Below are 22,561 nucleotides of genomic sequence, written 5' to 3' on the forward strand. Positions count from 1 at the left end.
AAACTCCGGACTGACAGCACCCGTGGTCGGGATCAAACCCGGGTCTCCGACGCTGCATTCACTGTAAGGCAGCAACTCTACCGCTGCGCCACCCAGTAATGACTTGATGGGCTGAACGGCCTAATTCTGCTCCTATCACCTATGACCTTATGTACCAGCACTGCGAATAGATGATTGCTGTTCCTGCACAATAAACGATCTCCATACTTACATTGCACAGTCAGTGTGAGTTTTTGCTCGGATGAGACAGTTGGGTATCTGACTCTACAGGTGAGGTTTTGCCCGTGATGTTTGGGCGCTGGGGTCAGGGACAGAACAGAAGTATATATCAGCGTGTCACCCCGCTCAGTTACGCTGTGTGAGGCTGACGGTGGTTGGTCAGTGGGGGTGCCCCATGTTAAGGTGGGTGCTGTTCCATTACACGTGGTGTTGAAGGAGCAGGTCACATTCACAGGCTGACCTGCCACCATTTCAGCAGGGAATATCGTGGGTTTATCTGTGAAATCTAACACACAGAGAAACAGATACTTTTAGTTAAATCATCATAATCATAATCATACTTTATTAGCCAAGTATGTTTTACAACATACAAGGAATATCACTTGTCATACAGTCACACCAATAAAAAGCAACAGACAAACAAATACATTTTAACATGAACATCCACCACAGTGACTCCTCCACATTCCTCACTGTGATGGAAAGAGAAAAAAAGTTCAATCTCTTCCCTTCTTTGTCCTCCTGCAGTCGGGGGCCTCAAACCCTCCGTTGACGGGACGATCTTGGCTCCCGTAGCCGGCGGTGAGCCTTCCTCGTTGGGGCGATCAACCTCCTGCATCGGGGTGGAATCTCAGCCCCCCCCACGCCGGGCGACCTACACCGGATCAGGGCTTGTCGAACCTCGTGCAGCTTGGAGCTTCCCGACATCAGTCTCAACCCGAGACTGCGAGCTCCCTAATGTTAAAGTCCGCAGGCCACAGTTGGAGCACCGATCCGGGGCAAGGGATCACACACTCCGATGGTAAGTCCACGACCCCGCGGTGGGGCTCAAAGTGAGTCCCAGGCAAGGCCGCCAGCTCCACGATGTTAGGCCGCAGAGTGACCGGAGATACGATCCGGAAAGCATTCGCATCTCCGGCAAGGTAAGGGATGGAAAAAAAAGATTCCCCCGACCCCCTCCCCCACCCCCATATAAAATAAACCAGAGAACATTAACACATACTCTTTAAACACACCAAAAATAACAACAAAAAGATGAAAAAGACAGACAGACTGTAGGCGAGGCTGCCATCGCAGCACCACCCAGTGGTTAAAATTTCACTGGATGCATCTGTTCACATCAAAATCCCAGTCCCACACGAGTAAGGTTATTTTTGCAAGGAATAGAAGTGTGAAAACGCACACCTCGAGATTATCAAGGATGAGTCTCACCCCTCTTCTCCCCTCGCCCATCGGGAAAAAGGTGCAGAAGTGTGAAAACGCACACCTCCAGATTCAGGGACAGTTTCTTCCCAGCTGTTATCAGGCAATTGAACCATCCTACCACAACCAGAGAGCAGTCTTGAACTACTATCTACCTCATTGGTGACCCTCTGACTATCCTTGATTGGGCTTTGCTGGCTAAACCTTGCACTGAACGTTATTCCCTTATCATGCAGGTGCACTGTAAATGGCTCGATTGTAACCATGTATTGTCTTTCCGCTGACTGGCTGGCACACAACAAAAGCTTTTCTCTGTACCTCGGTACACATGCCAATAAACTAACTAAACCAACTAAGGATGATCCCTGAACAAGGACGTACAATGGTCAGGGGTGGTTGAAAAGGTCGGGGATCACTGACCTTTGATCAGGTAGACGGGGACACAGTTCTCAATTAAGGGCAGTAAGGATAAGGCAGTCATTGTTTACTTTAGTTCAGGCTGCGTGAAGTGTAGATGGAGTCGATGTTAGGTGCATATAGGGGCAATGCAAACCTGATAATAACAGTGCAAAAACTGGAGGTGTCACGATGATCCAGATATGAACCAGGAGGATTCTGGTGCTGTGGTGTGTGTGTGAACAGGGAATGTTTACAATCCATGTTTCTCCCCACTCACTGCTGAACATCTGTTGTTTCAGTTGAGTTCATTGTCACATGTACCGAGGTACAGTGAAAGGCTTTTGTTCCATGCTATGTACTAGGGCTCCTCTATTGTCAGAGTGTGGCTAAACGCAAATTGGAGGAACAGCATCTCATATTTGGTTTGGGCAGCTCACAGCCCAGTGGTATGAACATTGATTTCTCTCACTTCAGGTAGCCCCGGCATTCCCTCTCTCTCCATCCCTCCCCCACCCAAGTCGCAACAGCTTCTTGTTTTCACCCAACAAACAACTAACAATGGCCTGTTTCCTTTATCATTGTTACTTTTTTAAATATCTTTCATTCATTGTTCTTTATCTCCCCACATATTCGTCTATATATCTCGTTTCCCTTATCTTTAACCAGTCTGAAGAATGGTCTCAACCTGACATGGCACCCATTCCTTCTCTCCAGAAAAGCTGCCTGTCCCGCTGAGTTACTCCAGCTTTTTGTGTCTATCAGTGGAAAGACCATACATGATTACAATCGAGCCATTTGCAGTGGAAAGATACGTAACAAGGGAATAACGTTTAGTGCAAGTTAAAGCCAGCAAAGATACGATACGATAGAACTTTATTTATCCCCGAGGGAAATGGGTCTGTCACCAGTCAAAAGACACAATGACAAGGCATTGAAAGTGTTATGTGCAATATAAAAATAATGAAATTAAAGTGACCAGTTATTGCACAGCACACATGTAATATTGCACAAACATGAAATTAAAATGTCGAGTGGAAATGAGTAAAATGTAAAAGTCCAGGATACGGGATGTGCTAAGATTGGAGGGGGAGTCAGTCTACCCCACGACAGAAAGGGCAGGAGCTTTACAGTCCGATCAAGGCTCGTCCGAGGGTCACTAGTGAGGATGACGGTAGTTCAGCACTGATCTCTGGTTGTGGTGGGATGGTTCAGTTGCCGGTAACAGCTGGGAAGGAACTGTTGAGTGAATGAGTGAATAATACGGAGCACTTACCAATAACACGGAGCTGTGTTGCAGGGTAGGTGTACTTACCTCCCCCTCCGAATTCAACTCTGAAACAATAAGGACCGGCATCTAGCAGCGTGACGTTGTCTATAACCAGCGAACAGTTGCCGTCACTCAGGACTCCTGACAGCCGGGTCCGATGCTGAAACTTTGTTGATACTTGACTGGGATCCGCGGAGTGGAAGGCTACAGACTGATTGTTCATATAATCACTGTTAAACCAGATTTCAGTCCGTAGTTTATCCTTCTGATCCATCGGGTACCAGTAGCGACACGGAATCCGTGCACACAAACCATTCTGCGCTGTCACTGCTGGTGGAATGTCCGCAGTCCACTCTCCCGACATCACGGCTGGTGGAGAGAAGGAACAATCTTTAGCAGTCAACACCTTGTGAGATCACTGGACTCACTTTAGTTGGGTTCAGAGATACAGCGTGGAAACAGGCCATTCGGCCCATCGGGTCCGCGCCGACCAGCGATCCCCGCACACTAATACTATCCTATTGGATATATATAATCTAATCTTACTAAAACTCTGACTTGTATGTATATTTGTAACAGTGATTTCGGCTGATTTCTGCAAAACGGTGAGGCGTAGCGCCACAATTTTTGCACCGCCTTAATCACACCGCTGGACGCTTGCCGAAAATGATATTTGTATTTAATTCGGCCGTATAGTTTTTAAGTTACAGAGGTTTAAAAGTCACAAAAAAAAACTCTCATTTTTTCGGCTGATTTCCGGCAAAAACGGTGAACCGTAGCGGCACGATTTTTGAACCGCCTTAATCACGACGCTGAACGCTGCTGGAAAATGATGTTTCTATTTGATTCGGTCGTATATTTGTAAAGTTACGGAGGTTTTAGTTTTTTTTTAAAATCCAGCCGTTTTTTCCATGGCCTTCAGCGTGTGACGTCAAAATGCCCACGTGACAAGAGCACGTGCTGATTTATTGAAGGGTTTCAGCGTGGGGCTGGTGTGCGTCTGTGCGTCTGTGCTTATGGGCTCCCCTCTCCCCTCTCCTCTCTCCCACACCCGGGACATCCTCTCCCCGCTATCCCCCGCCCCCCCCGGACCTTTCACTGATGCGCTCCCCACTCCCCCCCCCCCCCCCGGACCTTTCACTGATGCGCTCCCCACCCCCGGACCTTTCACTGATGCGCTCCCCACTCCCCCCCCCCCCCCCGGACCTTTCACTGATGCGCTCCCACCCCCCCCCCCCCGGACCTTTCACTGATGCGCTCCCCACCCCCCCCCCCCCCCGGACCTGTTGGTGCTGGGGGCAAGAGAGAGTAGCGGAAAGGGGTGCGCTGGGGAAAGGGGGGAGAGTAAGAGTGTGTCTGGGGGAGAGAGAATGGTGGCGGGGTCTGAGAATGGGGACTGGGGAGGGGGACAACAGGGGTCGTCCGGAGGGGGCTTGGTGGTGGGGGAGATAGGGGTACTGGGAAAAGGGGAGGTGGTGGGGAAAAGGGGGGTGTGGGGAGAGTAAGATTGGGGTTGGGGGAGGAGAGAATGGGGGGAGGAGAAAATGGGGGGTGTGGGGACGGGCCCAACGGGCCCTCTTTGCTAGTATATATATATTTGTGTAAGAAACAGAATGATTCAACCACCAGAGACAGGATGATTAATACCTAAAGGAATGTAGAAGGGGGGGGGGAGGAACTGAGGGTTTGTGAGAGATAGGAGGATTAAACCCAGAGACAGGATGATAAAAATTTAACACTGCCTTTGTTAAGACACTGAGGGAATGTTTGTGGACAGAGATAAGATACACAATCAGCTACAATCTTAAGAAGGTGTCAACAAGGCAGGAAAGGGTTAAAATGAGTCATGAAGATAGCTACTGCGCTTGCTCAATGAAGCAAATGAATATTGCAAACATGCCCCTGATCCTGAAACTGCTAATTAACATTTACATGCGATGTATGGGAGTTACCCTGGGCGGTACAGAAGATTGTGCACCTCAGCGCTCTGATTGGAAGGAGCCCGAAGGGGAGGGGGATCCAACGAAGGGGAGGGAAATTCAAATAAGTTGTATTGTATAAAGAGAAGGCACTGTCTTTGTCTCGGTGTGTCTCGATTTGGAGAGACACCCGGCTCTGCAGACTCGTAATAAATAGTTCTTGTTTCAACGACTTTGTCTCTGGCATCGTGATTGTGAGCACCAAAGTTACATCTCACATTTGTAAATAGGATATAGGATATATGTTCTATATAGGATACCCACTAGGGCCAATTTTAACATTTAACAAGCCAATTAACCTAAAAAACCTGTACGTCTTTGGAGTGTGGGAGGAAACTGAGGAGCTCGGAGAAAACGCACGCAGGGCACGGGGAGAACGTACAAACTCCGTACAGACCAACACCCGTAGTCAGGATGGGCCCCGGGTCTCCGGCGCTGCAAGCGCTGTAAGGCAGCAACTCTACCGCTGCGCCGCCGTGACACTTTTCATGCCTTTTATCCTGCGCTGTGGATATGGTGTGTACAGCGCTCCCTCCTCACCGCCCGTCCCACAGCACGGCGCTCCCTCCTCAACCCCCCGCCCCTCCCGCAGAGCAGCGCTCCCTCCTCACTCCCCCCCCACAGCACGGCGCTCCCTCCTCAACCCCCCCGCTCCTCCCGCAGAGCAGCGCTCCCTCCTCACCCCCCCCCCCCACAGCACGGCGCTCCCTCCTCACCCCCCCTTCCCAGCGCTCCCTCATCACCGCCCCCCCACTGCGCGGCGCTCCCTCCTCACCGCCCCCCTCCCACAGCGCTCCCTCCTCACCGCCCCCCCCACAGCGCTCCCTCCTCACCGCCCCCCCCCACAGCGCTCCCTCCTCACCCCCCCACAGCACGGCTCTCCCTCCTCACCCCCCCCACAGCACGGCGCTCCCTCCTCACCCCCCCCACAGCACGGCTCTCCCTCCTCACCCCCCCCCCACAGCACGGCGCTCCCTCCTCACCCCCCCCACAGTGCGGCGCTCCCCCCTCACCGCCCCCCCCCCCACAGCGCTACCTCCTCACCGTCCCCCCCCACAGCGCTCCCTCCTCACCGCCCCTCCCCCCACAGCGCGGCGCTCCCTCCTCACTGCCCCCCCCCCACAGCACAGCGCACCCATCTCACTGCCCCCCCCCACAGCACAGCACACCCTCCTCACCGCCCCCCCCCACAGCACAGCACACCCTCCTCACCGCCCCCCCCCCCACAGCGCTCCCTCCTCACCGCCCCCCCACAGCGCGGCGCTCCCTCCTCACCGCCCTCCCACAGCACGGCGCTCCCTCCTCATCGCTCCTCCCACAGCACGGCGCTCCCTCCTCACCCACCCCACCCACAGCACGGCTCTCCCTCCTCACCCCCTCCCCCTACAGCACGGCTCTCCCTCCTCACCCCCCCCCCCCTACACCACGGCGCTCCCTCCTCACCCCCCCCCCCCCAGCACGGCTCTCCCTCATTTGCTACACAATATTCCATCTGCCACTTCTCTGCCCACTCTCCCAACCTGTCCAAATCCTTCTGCAGACTTCCTGCGTTCTCTACACTACCTGCCCCTACACCAATTTTCGTATCATCCGCAAACTTGGCCACAAATCCTTCAATCCCCTCGTCCAACTCATTAATAAACAACGTGAAGAGTAGTGGTGTGTCGGAAGGAACTGCAGATGCTGGTCTAAACCAAAGATAGACACAAAAGTCAGCGGGTCAGGCAGCATCTCTGGAGAGAAGGAATGGGTGATGTTTTGGGTCGAGACCTTTCTTCAGACTGAGAGGCACAGGAAAGGGAAATGAGAGATATAGACGATGATGTAGAGAAACACAGAACAAAGAATGAAAGATATGTAAAAATGTAACAATGATAAAGAAAACAGGCCATTGTTCACTGTTTGCTGAGTGAAAATGAGAAGCTGGTGCGACTTGGGTCGGGGAGAGATAGAGAGAGGGGGAATGCAGGGGTTACTTAAGTTAGAGAAATCAATATTCATAACGAAGGTAGACACAAAATGCAGGAGTAACTCAGCGGGACAGGCAGCATCTCTGGAGAGAAGGAATAGGTGACGTTTCGGGTCGAGACTCTTCTACCGTCTGAAGAAGGGTCTCGACCCGAAACGTCACCCTTTCCTTCTCTCCAGAGATGCTGCCTGTCCCGCTGAGTTACTCCAGTGTTTTGTGTCTACCTTCGATTTAAACCAGCATCTGCAGTTCTTTCCTACTGAATATTCATACCACTGGGTTGTAAGCTGCCCAAGCGAAATATGAGATGCTGTTCCTCCAATTTGCGCTGGGCCTCACTCTGACAGTGGAGGAATCCCAGGACAGAAAGGTCAGTGTGGGAATAGGAGGGGGAGTTAAAGTGTTTGGCAACTGGGAGATTAGGTAGGTCCAGGTGGACTGAGCGAAGGTGTTTAGCCAAACGATTGTAGCGATCCCAGCACGGAACCTTGTGGAACTGCGTTAGTCACCAACCAGTAAAAGCCCCCTCGCTAGAAAACACTTCTGAGTTGCTGCTGATGGTACCTTGGAGAAGGGACAGGAGGAAGAACGATCTCCCGATCATTGTCCGATCTCAGATATCCCGTCACTGTCCCGATGTCCCGGTCTGGAAGAGAAAATAATTGCAGTAAAACTCCAGCGAACAATCTATCTATCTATACATCTATCTATCTATATACTAAAACTCTCGTTTGTTTGTTTGTTTGTTCCTGAACTGCCAAAACGGTACATGATAGTGCAACAATTTTAGGCCCATCTTACTCGCCGTCGTCCCTTTTTGGGCAAATAGAAGATGTTTCATTGAAATCGGTGTTATATTTTTAAAGTTATTCACATTGTAAAGTTTAAATCTATCTCCTAGGGAGGGAGGGGGAAAGAGGGGCGAGGAGTGAGGATAAGGGGGTTGAGGCGAATGGAGTGGGGGTCAGTGGAAGGAGAAGGAGGAGTGTGAGGGGTGGGGGAGGGAGGTGAAGGGAGTGGGGGAGGGGGACGGGAGAGGGTAGGAGGGGCGAGGGGGAGAGGGTGAGAGGGGAGGGGGAGCGGTGTGGAGGAGGGGGGGGGGAAGAGAGAGTGATACAGGAGAGGTTTTGGGCCCAACGGGTCTACTTGCTCTAGTATATTACTAAAACTCATCTTGTTTGTTTGTCCATACGTACCCAAAATGCAGCTAAAACGGTACATGGTGGCGCAACAATTTTAGGCCCAACTTACTCACCTTTGGCCTATGGTTCAAATGGTTGTTATATTTTAAAAGTTATTCACTTTTTAAACTTTAACATATCACTTTTGAAACTTTAATAAATATGATTGGCTCTACCACCTCCCCCCATGTGGGGTCCAGCACATCCTGATTGGCTACCTGCATGTTTGACGTCACAATGGAAACCCAACGGATCCGCACGTGTGCAGTTGGGGCCCGTTGATCTAATACTTACACAAGATGGCCGCCGGATCCGCGCCTGCGCAGTTGGGGCCCGTTGATCTAATACTTACACAAGATGGCCGCCGGATCCGCGCGTGTGCAGTTGGGGCCCGTTGATCTAATACTTACACAAGATGGCCGCCGGATCCGCGCGTGTGCAGTTGGGGCCCGTTGATCTAATACTTACACAAGATGGCCGCCGGATCCGCGCGTGTGCAGTTGGGGCCCGTTGATCTAATACTTACGCAAGATGGCCGCCGGATCCGCACCTGTGCAGTTGGGGCCCGTTGATCTAATACTTACACAAGATGGCCGCCGGATCCGCGCGTGTGCAGTTGGGGCCCGTTGATCTAATACTTACGCAAGATGGCCAATGGTGAGTAAGTTGGGCCTAAAATTGTTGCGCCACCACATACAATAGCAACATTTAGTTTAGTTTAATTCAGTTAAGAGATACTGCGTGAAAACAGGCCCTTCGGCCCATCGAGTCCATGCCGACCAGCGACCACCCATTCACCCACTAGTTCTACGTTTAGTATAGAGATACAGCGCGGAAACAAGCCCTTCGGCCCACCGAGTCCACGCTGACCATCGATCTCCTGTTCACACACCAGTTCTATGTATAGTTTGGTGATGCAGCGTGGAAACAGGACCTTCACGGGGAGAACGTACAAACTCTGTACAAACAACTCCTGTAGTCAGGATCGAACCGGGTCTCTGGCGCTGTGAAGCAGCAACTTTACCGCTGCGCCACCGTGCCGCCCTTTAAAAGACACTTGCGCAGGTACGTGGAGCGGAAAAGTTTAGTGTGATACGGGCCAAATGCAGGAAAATGGGACGAGTTTGGATGGGGTATCTTGGACAGCATGGACGAGATGGGCCGAAAGGCCTGTTTCCCTGCTATATGACCCTATGAAGTTGCAGAAATTCCTCCCCCTCTCACCAGAAAACATTGTGAAGAGTTTTAGGCCCCATATCTGAGGGAGGACGTGTTGGCGTTGGACAGGGTCCAGAGAAGGTTCACGAGAACGATCCCAAGGAACAAGTGGGTTCACGTACGATGAGCGTTTCACGGCACTGGGCCTCCACTCGCTGGAGTTGAGAAGGATGAGAGGGAACCTCATTGAAACATATAGAATAGTGAAAGTCCTGGATAGAATGGATGTGGAGAGGATGTTTCCACGAGTGGGAGAGGTCAGAGCCTCAGAATTAAAGGCCGTTACTTTCAGGAAGGAGATGCAGGAATTTCTTCAGTCAGAGGGTGGTGAATCTGTGGAATTCTTTGCCACGGAAGGTTGTGGAGGCCAAGTCAGTGGATAATTTTAGTGGGAGAGTCTCGGACCAGAGGGAACTGCCTGCGAATAAAAGGACGTACCTTTAGGAAGGAGTGGGCAGATGCATGGCAGATGCAGTTTAATGTGGATAAATGTGAGGTTATCCACTTTGGTGGTAAGAACAGGAAGGCAGATTATTATCCGAACAGTGTCAAGTTAGGAAAAGGGGAAGTACAAAGAGATCTGGGTGTCCTTGTTCATCAGTCACTGAAAGTAAGCATGACTGCAGACAGTGAAGTGAACTAATGGCATGTTGGCCTTTATGACAAGAGGCGTCGAGTATAGGAGCAAAGAGGTCCTGCAGTTGTACAGGGCCCTGGTGAGACCGCACCTGGAGTACTGTGTGCAGTTTTGGTCTCCAAATTTGAGGAAGGATATTCTTGCTGGTGAGGGCGTGCAGCGTAGGTTTACGAGGTTAATTCCCGGAATGGCGGGACTGTCGTATTTTGAAAGACTGGAACGACTAGGCCTGTATACACTGGAATTTAGAAGGATGAGAGGGGATCGTATTGAAACATATAAGATTATTAAGGGATTGGACACGCTAAAGGCTGGAAGCATGTTCCCAATGTTGGGGGAGACCAGAACCAAGGGGCCACAGCTTAAGAATAAGTGGTAGGCCATTTAGAACAGAAATCAGGAACAACCTTTTCACTCAGAGAGTTGTAAATCTGTGGAATTCTCTGCCTCAGAAGGCAGTGGAGGCCAATTCTCTGGATGTTTTCAAGAGCTCTTAATGAAAGCGGAGTCAGGGGGTGTGGGGAGAAGGCAGGATTGTGGATGATCAGCATTGATCACATTGAATGGTGGTGCTGGCTCGAAAGGCTGAATGGCCTACTCCTGCACCTATTGTCTATTGTCTATTGAGATGAGGAGGAATGTCTTTAGCCAGAGGGTGGTGGATCTGTGGAATTCATTGCCACAGATGGCTGTGGAGGCCATCAATAGGTATTTTGAAGGCGGAGATCGACAGATTCTTGATTAGTACAGGTGTTAGGGTTTATGGGGAGAAGGCAGGAGAATGGGGTTGAGAGGAAAAGATAGATCAGCCATGATTGAATGGCAGAGTGGACTCGATGGGCCAAATTGCCTAAATCTGCTCCTGTATCTCATGAACTTGGGAAAAGCTGCCTGAGCCGCTGAGTTCCATCATGACATGGAGTGTCGCTGTAGATTCCAGCATCTGTCGTCTTTTGTGTCTCCAGTGGGAGAAAGTATAATTTGCAAATTTTCAGGTGATATGGAAATTTGAGACGTTGTGGTTTGCAAGGCAGTTGGTGTAAAGTTGCAGCAGGATAAAGGTCACGGGGGTATCAATATGCAGGTAGACTGGGAAATTCAAGTTGGTGCTGGATACCAAGAGAAGGCATATGTGGAGTGTCTTTGAGATGGCTTCTCAGTGCAGCTTGTAATGGAGCATACCAAGCAATTTGGTTTGGCATTGATATCTGCGCGGCACAGTGGTATAGCTGCTGCCTAACAGCGCCAGACACCCGGGTTTGATCCTGACTATGGGTGCTGTCTGTACGGAGTTTATATGTTCTCCCTATGCTCCGGTTTCCTCCCACAATCCAAAGACGTTACAGGTTTGAAGGTTAATTGGCTTCGGTAAAATTGAAAACTGTACCGAGTGTGTGTAGGATATAGGGTTGCCAACAGTCCCGTATTAGCCAGGACATCCCGTATTTGGGCTAAATTGGTTTGTCCCATACGGGACCACCCTTGTCCCGTATTTGGCCGGACAGCGCTGTAGGCCCGGACGCTGTAGGCCCGGAGACCGGGCGCCACCTGACAGAGGTTGCATAGCAACCCGCCTCCCGGCCCGGGCAGCCACCATTGGTGGAGCGGGAGCAGGCTGCGTGAGGTCACCTTGGGCAGAGGTGACGTCACCTTTTGTCCCTTATTTGGGAGTGGGAAAAATGGCAACCCTAGTAGGATCATCATATCATATATATACAGCCGGAAACAGGCCTTTTCGGCCCACCAAGTCCGTGCCGCCCAGCGATCCCCGTACAGTAACACTATCCTACACCCACTAGGGTCAATTTTTTTACATTTTACCCAGCCAATTAACCTACATACCTGTACGTCTTTGGAGTGTGGGAGGAAACCGAAGATCTCGGAGAAAACCCACGCAGGTCACGGGGAGAACGTACAAACTCCTTATAGTGCAGCACACGTAGTCAGGATCGAACCTGAGTCTCCGGCGCTGCATTCGCTGTAAAGCAGCAACTCTACCGCTGCGCTACCGTGCAGGATGGTGTTTGTGTGCGGGGATCGCTGGTCAGAGCGGACTTGGTGGGCCGAAGGGCCGGTTTCTGCGTTGTATCTCTAAACGCAACATAGAACTAGTGTGTGAATGGGCGATCGATGGCCGGCGCGGACTCAGTGGGCCGAAGGGCCTGTTTCCACTCTGTGTCTCTAAAACTAAAACTCAGAACTAAAACTATTGTGTAACAAACCGGATTTGATCAGGTTGGATCTTGGTTCTTGATTCATGGTCCTCCAAAATATTCCAAATGGAATTTAAACTGGAGGGTGATTATGGTAAAAGAACCGTTCGGAGGTAGTGACCATAAAATGATTAAATGCTGAGGCTTTATAACATGCTGGTCAGATTGCATATTGAGTTTTGGGAGCAGTTTTGGGCCTTATATATGAGGAGCGATGTACTGGAGAGGGTCTAAATGTTTATGAGAATGATTGCTTTAACATATGATGAGCATGTGTACTGTAAGCCTGTACTCACTGGAGCCTGTAACATATGTGAGCCTGTACTCACTGGAGTCAAGAAGAATAAGGGGGAACCTCATTGACACGTACCGAATAGTGAAAGGCTTGGATAGAGTGGAAGAGTCTAGGATCAGAGGGCACAGCTCAGAATTAGACGTTCCTTGACAAAGGAGATGAGGAGGAATTTCTTTAGCCAGAGGGTGATGAATCTGTGGAATTCTTTGTCACAGAAGGCTGTGGAGGCCAAGTCCATGGATAATTTTAAGGCAGAGATAGATTGATTCTTGATTAGTATACGTGTCAGGGGTTATGGGGAGAAGGATGGAGAATGGGGTTAGGAGGGAGAGAAGATCAACCATGATTGAATGTCAGAGTGGACTTGATGGGCCGAATGGACTAATTCTGCTCCTGTCACTTATGACTGTAAATATCACCAACAGCATACCCTGCAGCATCCACATTGAAGCTGTGGTCAATAAAGCACACTGATGTCTCATCTTGCCCCAAAGATGAAGGAAGTTGGGCATTTCTCCAGTGACTCACAGCAACTTCTCCACATGAACTGTGAAAGAACACTGTTGGGTTGAATCACACCTTGGTCTGGCAGCAGCTCTGCCCAAGGCCAGAAGAAAATGCTGACAGCTGAGTTTAGTTCAGAGATACAGCGCGGAAACAGCCCCCCTCGGCCCACCGAGTCCGCGCAGACCAACGATCACCCGTCCACGCACTAGTTCTGTGTTTAGTTTAGAGACACAGCATGGAGACAGGCCCTTCGGCCCACCGAGTCCGTGCCAAGCATCGATCACCCGTCCACAGTATAGCAAAGGGGATTACAGAGGCATGAGGCAGGAGCTGGCCAAAATTGATTGGAAGGAGGCCCTAGCAGGGAAGACGGTAGAACAGCAATGGCAGGTATTCCTGGGAATAATGCAGAGGTTGCAGGATCAATTTATTCCAAAGAGGTGGAAAGACTCTAAGGGGAGTAAGAGACACCTGTGGCTGACGAGGGAAGTCAGGGACAGCATAAAAATTAAGGAGAGGAAGTATAACATAGCAAAGAAGAGTGGGAAGACAGAGGATTGGGACTCTTTTAAAGAGCAACAAAAGTTAACTAAAAAGGCAATACGGGGAGAAAAGATGAGGTACGAGGGTAAACTAGCCAATAATATAAAGGAGGATAGCAAAAGTTTTTTTAGGTACGTGAAGAGGAAAAAAATAGTCAAGGCAAATGTGGGTCCCTTGAAGACAGAAGCAGGGGAATTTATTATGGGGAACAAAGAAATGGCAGACGAGTTAAACCGTTACTTTGGATCTGTCTTCACTGAGGAAGATACACACAATCTCCCAAATGTTCTAGGGGCCGGAGAACCTAGGGTGATGGAGGAACTGAAGGAAATCCACATTAGGCAGGAAATGGTTTTGGGTAGACTGATGGGACTGAAGGCTGATAAATCCCCAGGGCCTGATGGTCTGCATCCCAGAGTACTTAAGGAGATGGCTCTAGAAATAGTGGAAGCATTGGAGATCATTTTTCAATGTTCTATAGATTCAGGATCAGTTCCTGTGGATTGGAGGATAGCAAATGTTATCCCACTTTTTAAGAAAGGAGGGAGAGAGAAAACGGGTAATTATAGACCAGTTAGTCTGACATCAGTGGTGGGGAAGATGCTGGAGTCAATTATAAAAGACGAAATTGCTGAGCATTTGGATAGCAGTAACGGGATCATTCCGAGTCAGCATGGATTTACGAAGGGGAAATCATGCTTGACAAATCTACTGGAATTTTTTGAGGATGTAACTAGGAAAATTGACAAGGGAGAGTCAGTGGATGTGGTGTACCTCGACTTTCAGAAAGCCTTCGACAAGGTCCCACATAGGAGATTAGTGGGCAAAATTAGGGCACATGGTATTGGGGGTAGGGTACTGACATGGATAGAAAATTGGTTGACAGACAGAAAGCAAAGAGTGGGGATAAATGGGTCCCTTTCGGAATGGCAGGCAGTGACCAGTGGGGTACCGCAAGGTTCGGTGCTGGGACCCCAGCTATTTACGATATACATTAATGACTTAGACGAAGGGATTAAAAGTACCATTAGCAAATTTGCAGATGATACTAAGTTGGGGGGTAGTGTGAATTGTGAGGAAGATGCAATAACGCTGCAGGGTGACTTGGACAGGTTGTGTGAGTGGGCGGATACATGGCAGATGCAGTTTAATGTAGGTAAGTGTGAGGTTATTCACTTTGGAAGTAAGAATAGAAAGGCAGATTATTATCTGAATGGTGTCAAGTTAGGAGGAGGGGGAGTTCAACGAGATCTGGGTGTCCTAGTGCATCAGTCAATGAAAGGAAGCATGCAGGTTCAGCAGGCAGTGAAGAAAGCCAATGGAATGTTGGCCTTCGTAACAAGAGGAGTTGAGTATAGGAGCAAAGAGGTCCTTCTACAGTTGTACCGGGCCCTGGTGAGACCGCACCTGGAGTACTGTGTGCAGTTTTGGTCTCCAAATTTGAGGAAGGATATTCTTGCTATGGAGGGCGTGCAGCGTAGGTTCACTAGGTTAATTCCCGGAATGGCGGGACTGTCGTATGTTGAAAGGCTGGAGCGATTGGGCTTGTATACACTGGAATTTAGAAGGATGAGGGGGGATCTTATTGAAACATATAAGATAATTAGGGGATTGGACACATTAGAGGCAGATAACATGTTCCCAATGTTGGGGGAGTCCAGAACAAGGGGCCACAGTTTGAGAATAAGGGGTAGGCCATTTAGAACGGAGATGAGGAAGAACTTTTTCAGTCAGAGGGTGGTGAAGGTGTGGAATTCTCTGCCTCAGAAGGCAGTGGAGGCCAGTTCGTTGGATGCTTTCAAGAGAGAGCTGGATAGAGCTCTTAAGGATAGCGGAGTGAGGGGGTATGGGGAGAAGGCAGGAACGGGGTACTGATTGAGAGTGATCAGCCATGATCGCATTGAATGGCGGTGCTGGCTCGAAGGGCTGAATGGCCTACTCCTGCACCTATTGTCTATTGTCTATTGTCTATTGTCTATTGTCTATTGTCACACACTAGTTCTGTGTTTAGTTTAGAGATGCAGCATGGAACCAGGCCCTTCGGCCCACTGAGTCCGTGCAGACCAGCGATCCCCGCATACTAGCACTATCTGACACACACAAGGGACAATTTACAATTTTGGCAAGCCGATTAGCCTACAAACATGAATGTCTTTGGAATGTGGGAGGAAACCAGAGGAAACCCAAACAGGTCAAGGGTCCAGATTGAAGAATATTTTATTGTCACGTCCCAGATAGTACAATGAAATTCTTACTTGCAGCAGCACAAAACAATATGTAAACAGGCAAACTCTGTACAGACAAGCACCCACAATCAGGATTGAACCCGGGGCTCTGGCGCTGTGAGGCAGCAACTCTACCGCTGCACCACTGTGCCCCTAACGTGGATATCGCCCAGTCCATCACACAAAGCAGTCTCCCCGCTCCACTGCCCAAAGGGCCCGTTAGAAACAGAGAAACATAGAAACATAGAAAATAGGTGCAGGGGTAGGCCATTTGGCCCTTCGAGCCTGCACCGCCATTCAATATGATCATGGCTGATCATCCAGCTCAGTAGCCTGTACCTGCCTTCTCTCCATACCCCCTGATCCCTTTAGCAAAAAGGGCCACATCTAACTCCCTCTTAAATATAGCCAATGAACTGGCCTCAACTACCTTCTGTGGCAGAGCATTCCACAGACTCAACACTGTGTGAAGAAATGTTTTCTCATCTCAGTCCTAAAAGACTTCCCCCTTATACTTAAGCTGTGTCCTCTAGTTCTGGACTCCCCCAACATCGGGAACAATCTTCCCGCATCTAGCCTCTCCAACCCCTTAAGAATTTTATATGTTTCTATAAGATCCCCCATCAGTCTTCTAAATTCCAGCGAGTACAAGCCCAGCCTATCCAGTCTTTCCTCATATGTAAGTCCCGCCATCCCAGGGATCAATCTGGTGAACCATCTCTGTACTCCCTCTAAGGCAAGAATGTCTTTCCTCAGGTTAGGAGACCAAAACTGCACACAATACTACAGGTGCGGTCTCACCAAGGCCCTGTACAACTGCAGCAGAACCTCCCTGCTCCTAAACTCAAATCCTCTTGCTATGAATGCCAACATACCATTCGCTTTCTTCACTGCCTGCTGCACCTGCATGCTTGCTTTTAATGACTGGTGCACCATGACACCCAGGTCTCGTTGCATCTCCCCTTCTCCCAATCGGTCACCATTCAGGTAATAGTCTACTTTCCTGTTCTTGCCGCCAAAGTGGATAACCTCACATTTATCCACATTATATTGCATCTGCCATGCATTTGCCCACTCGCCTAATCTATCCAAGTCACTCTGCAGCCTCCTAGCATCCTCCTCGCAGCTAACACTGCCACCCAGCTTCGTGTCATCCGCAAACTTAGAGATGTTGCATTCAATTCCCTCGTCCAAATCATTAATATACACTGTAAATAACTGGGGTCCCAGCACTGAGCCTTGCGGTACCCCACTAGTCACTGCCTGCCATTCCGAAAAGGACCCGTTTATTCCTACTCTTTGCTTCCTGTCCGCCAACCAATTTTCTATCCACCTCAACACTGAACCCTCAATACCGTGTGCCTTAAGTTTGTACACCAATCTCCTATGTGGGACCTTGTCGAATGCCTTCTGAAAGTCCAGATATAACACATCGACTGGTTCTCCGTTATCCACTCTACTAGTTACATCCTCGAAAAATTCTATAAGATTCGTCAGACATGATTTGCCTTTGGTAAATCCATGCTGACTTTGTCCGATGATTTCACCACTTTCCAAATGTGACGCTATCACATCTTTAATAACTGACTCTAGCATTTTCCCCACTACCGATGTTAGGCTAACTGGTCTATAATTCCCCGTTTTCTCTGTCCCTCCCTTTTTAAAAAGTGGGGTTACATTAGCTACCCTCCAGTCCTCTGGAACTACTCCAGAATCTAAAGAGTTTTGAAAAATTATAATTAATGCATCCACTATTTCTGAGGCTACTTCTTTAAGCACTCTGGGATGCAGCCTATCTCGCCCTGGGGATTTATCTGCCTTTAATCCATTTAATTTACCTAACACCACTTCCCGACTAACCTGGATTTCCCTCAGTTCCTCCATCTCATTAGACCCCCGGTCCCCCGCTATTTCCGGCAGACGGTTTATGTCTTCCTTAGTGAAGACAGAACCAAAGTATTTGTTCAATTGGTCTGCCATCTCCTTGTTCCCTATGACCAATTCACCTGTTTCCGACTGCAAGGGACCTACATTTGTCTTAACTAATCTTTTTCTCTTCACATATCTATAAAAGCTTTTGCAGTCAGTTTTTATGTTCCTTGCCAGTTTTCCCTCATAATCTATTTTCCCTTTCCTAATTAAGCCCTTTGTCGTCCTCTGCTGGACTCTGAATTTCTCCCAGTCCTCTGGTATGCTACTTTTTCTGGCTAATCTGTATGCTTCATCTTTTGTTTTAATACTATCCTTGATTTCCCTTGTTAGCCACGGATGCACTACCTTTCCTGGTTTGTTCTTTTGCCAAACTGGGATGAACACTTGTTGTAGTTCATCCATGCGACCTTTAAATGCCTTCCATTGCATGTCCACCATCAACCCTTTCAGCATCAATCGCCAGTCTATCTTGGACAATTCACGCCTCATACCCTCAAAGTTACCTTTCTTTAAGTTCAGAACACTTGTTTCTGTATCGACTTTGTCACTCTCCATCCTAATGAAGAACTCTACCATATTATGATCACTCTTGCCCAAGGGGCCTCGCACAACAAGACTGCTAACTAACCCTTCCTCATTACTCAATACCCAGTCTAGAATGCCCTGTTCTCTCGTTGGTTCCTCGACATGTTGGTTTAGAAAACCATCTCTCAAACATTCCAAGAAATCCTCTTCCTCAGCACCCCTGCCAGTTTGGTTCACCCAATCTATATGTAGATTGAAGTCACCCATTATAACTGCTGCACCTTTAGTGCACACATTTCTAATTTCCAGCTTGGTGCCATCCCCAACCTCACTACTGCTGTTAGGTGGCCAGTACACAACTCCCACTAGCGTTTTCTGCCCCTTAGTGTTTCGTAGCTCTACCCATATCGATTCCACTTCCTCCAAGCTAATGTCCTTCCTTTCCACTGCTTTAATCTCCTCTCTAACCAGCAATGCATTTTATCAGGATGCATCGCAGCTTGGTTGGGGAACAGATCCATCCACATAGCAACAGGCCCTTCGACCCACCACATCCATGCCAACCCTTTTTTTGGCTCATCTATTGGTATAGTTGTACAATTACCATGTGCACCAGGATTCAATGTTTGCATGAAACCCTGGCAAGTCGTACCGTATAAGGTCATAAGTGATAGGAGCAGAATTAGGCCATTCGGACCATCAAGTCTGCACCTCCATTCAATCATGGCTGATCTATCTCTCCATCCTAACTCCATTCTCCTGCCTACTTCCCATAACCTCTGACACCCGCACTAATCAAGAATCCATCGTTCTCTGCCTTAAAAATATCCACTGACTTTGCCTCCACAGATTTATCACCCTCTGACTAAAGATATTCCTCCTCATCTCCTTCCAACTGAACCATCCTACCAAACCAGAGAGCAGTGCTGAGCTACTAACTACCTCTTTGATGACCCTCGGACTGTCCTTGATCAGACTTTGCTGGCTTTACCTTGCACTACACGTCATTCCCTTATCATGTATCTGTACACTGTAAATGGAACAATTGTAATCATGTGTACGAAGGAACTGCAGATGCTGGTTTAACCCATAGATAGACACAAAATGCTGGTGTAACTCAGCGGGTCAGGCAGCATCTCTGGATAGAAGGAATGGGTGACATTTAAGGTTAAGACCCTTCTTCTTTCCAGAGATGCTGCCTGTCCCGCTGAGATTGTCCAGCATTTTGTGTCTATCATCGATTGTAATCCTGTGTTGTCTTTCCGCTGACTGGTTAGCACACAACAAAAGCTTTTCGCTGTATCTTGGTACACATGACAATAAACATAGAAAACATAGAATAATAGAAAATAGGTGGAATAGGCCATTCGGCCCTTCGAACCAGCACCGCCATTCAATATGATCATGGCAGATCATCCAAAATCAGTGCCCCATTCCTGCTCTCTCCCCATATCCCTTGATTCCGTTAGTGCTAACAGCTAAATCTAACTCTCTCTTGAAACCATCCAGTGAAATGCCCTCCACCGCCTTCTGTGCCTGAGAATTCCCAGATTCACATCTCTCTGGCTGAAAATGTTTTCCTCATCTCAGTCCTAAATAGCCTACCCCTAATTCTTAAACTGTGACTCCTGGTTCAGGACTCCCCCAACATCGGGAACATTTTTCCTCCATCTAGCCTGTCCGATCCCTTAAGAATTTTATATGTTTCTATAAGATCCCCTCACATCCTTTTTAAATTCCAGTGATTACAAGTCCAGTCGACCCATTCTTTCATTATATGCCAGTCCCACCATCCCGAGAATAAATCTGGTTAAAAATGTGTAGGAAAGAACTGCAGATGCTGGTTTATCTCGAAGGTAGACCCAAAATGCTGGAGTAACTCAGCGGAACAGGCAGCATTTACGGAAAGAAGGAATGGGGGACGTTTCGGTTCGAGACCCTTCTTCAGACCTGGTGAACCTACGCTGCACTCCCTCAATAGCAAGAAAACTAATCTAAACTCTCCAGAGACGCTGCCTGTCCCGCTGAGTTACTCCAGCGCTTTGTGTCTATCTTCAGTGCAGTTACCTTAATACACAAGTCTTTCAATGATCAGACTCTGTACAAAACCACAACTCAACTAAACAGGTGTTTGACCGTGGGAACTAGCTACAGACAAGGAACTGCGTACGTGAGTTCTGTCCGCTGCTCGTCTCTGGAGAATCGACTAACAATCTATCAGGGGGCAGTGTCCTTGTGGTCAGCAGTCGTCACTTGTGGAGAACAAGAATGTGTGGAGGGGAAAACTTACATCACCAAACAGAAGTAAAATAAGGAAGTATTTCTTTAACAGCAAACAGTTAACCCCTTTCATCCCTGATGGGCCATGACTTTGATTTAGTTTTAAACATTTATATCAAAAAATGTATTCAATTATTAAAAATATTTACAATACAATAAAACAAAACATAACCCACCATTATAATACAAGACAAAAAATATATAGTAAATGAACTACCATACAACTACGCTACAATCCTTGTCCAGGATGCATTCCACACCCCACGGTGCCCAGCGGTCCCAGAAATCCCCCAGAGTGCCCGTGGACAGTGCGTGGTCCCTCTCTAATGCCACCTGGGTATGGACGTAACCCCAGAAATGGGGCAGGCAGCCGGCTCGGGCAGAGCCCTCTTCCGCCTGGCGCCATGACTCCCGGATGGCCATCTTGGCCAGGCCCAGGAGCAACCTCAACCAGGATATCTTCAGCCCCACCCTCTCCCCCACACACAGGGTGTCCAAAGATGAGGATGGTGGGTGGGACTTTGACTTAGTGGAGGGAGTGCTGCACTGTGGGAAGAGTCCCTCACTATCTCTGCAAACCTATTCTGGCTCTGAAACTATTCCTGGTCTCTGTTACCCCTACCGGCCCAGGGCCGTTTTTACAGCATTATGGGCCCCCGTGCAAAGCAGTGTACTGGGGCCCCTACCGTTACTCTCCCCCACCCCCCTTTCCCTACCAGCCGTGGCGTGGAGTTACTCCAGCATTTTGTGTCTATCATCGAATGTAATCATGTGTTGTCTTTCCACTGACTGGTTAGCACGAACAAAAGCTTTTCGCTGTATCTCTGTACACATGACAATAAACATAGAAAACATAGAATGATAGAAAATAGGCCATTCGACCCTTCGAGCCATCACCGCCATTCAATATGGTCATGGCAGATTATCCAAAATTAGTACCCCATTCCTGCTTTCTCCCCATATCCATTGATTTCATTAGTCCTAAGAGCTAAATCTAACTCTCTCTTGAAAACATCCAGTGAAATGCCCTCCACTGCCTTCTATGGTAGAGAATTCCACAGATTCACAACTCTCTGGGTGAAAAAGTTTTTCATCATCTCAGTCCTAAATGATGTACCCCTAATTCTTGTACTGTGCCCCGTGGTTCTGGAATCCCCCAACATTGGGAACATTTTTCCTGCATCTAGCATGTCCAATACCTTCAGAATTTTATATGTCTGTATAAGATCCCCTAACATCCATTTTAACTTCCAGTGATTACAAGCCCAGTCGACCCATTCTTTCATCATATGTCAGTCGCACCATCCCGGAAATTAACCTGGTTAAAATGTGTTGGAAAGAACAGACACACAAGTTGAGGAAGGTCTCGAACATGAGAGCTGTGTTAGAAATGCTCACTCCATGTTCCTCAGTGGAGTAGACGAAAATGAAGTTATTCATATTGTTAACAAATACAGTAACAAAAAGTCTACTGATTACAATCCAATTGATATGACATTCGTCAAAAATATCATTATTGAATATACTAGACCAAGTGGACCCGTTGGACCCAAACCTCTCCTGCATTGCTGCAGCACCCTCTCCTCCTTCCTCCGCCCCCTCCCCTCCCTGCACCCCCCTCCCTTCCTCCCTCCCCCAACCCCTCCCCCTCCACACTTCCTCCCTTCTCCCCCCTCCCCAATATCCCCTCCCTCCCTCCTCCCCCCTCCTCACATCCCCTTCCCTCCTTGCCTCCCTCGCGAGGAGATAGATTTAAACTTTAAATAACTTAAAAAATATAACACCAATTTGAATGAAACTTCTTCCATTAGGATGATGGTGAGTAAGGTGGGCCTAAAATTGTCGCGCTATCGTGTACCATTTTGGCTGTAGTTCAGGAACAAACAAACGAGAGTTGGAGTATATTGATAGTAAAACCATTGACACATAAATTAATCATGAAACCATTCTTTCATCATATGTCAGTCCC

General features: G+C 48.6%; 1 protein-coding gene across 1 annotated transcript in view; it reads right to left on the bottom strand.

Moving 5' to 3' along the window:
• Positions 1–22,561, bottom strand: part of LOC144611092 (sialic acid-binding Ig-like lectin 13) — a 52,700-nt gene that overhangs the window by 25,224 nt on the left and 4,915 nt on the right. The window contains exons 2-4 of the mRNA XM_078430167.1: positions 7,601–7,682; positions 3,095–3,457; positions 212–505 (exon numbers count right to left, since the gene is read on the bottom strand). Of these exons, the coding sequence (XP_078286293.1) occupies positions 212–505; positions 3,095–3,457; positions 7,601–7,640 (697 nt within the window). The 5' untranslated portion in view covers positions 7,641–7,682. The remainder of the gene's footprint in view (positions 1–211; positions 506–3,094; positions 3,458–7,600; positions 7,683–22,561) is intronic.

Source organism: Rhinoraja longicauda, chromosome 39 (assembly GCF_053455715.1).
Source record: "Rhinoraja longicauda isolate Sanriku21f chromosome 39, sRhiLon1.1, whole genome shotgun sequence".
Lineage (NCBI taxonomy): Eukaryota > Metazoa > Chordata > Chondrichthyes > Rajiformes > Arhynchobatidae > Rhinoraja > Rhinoraja longicauda.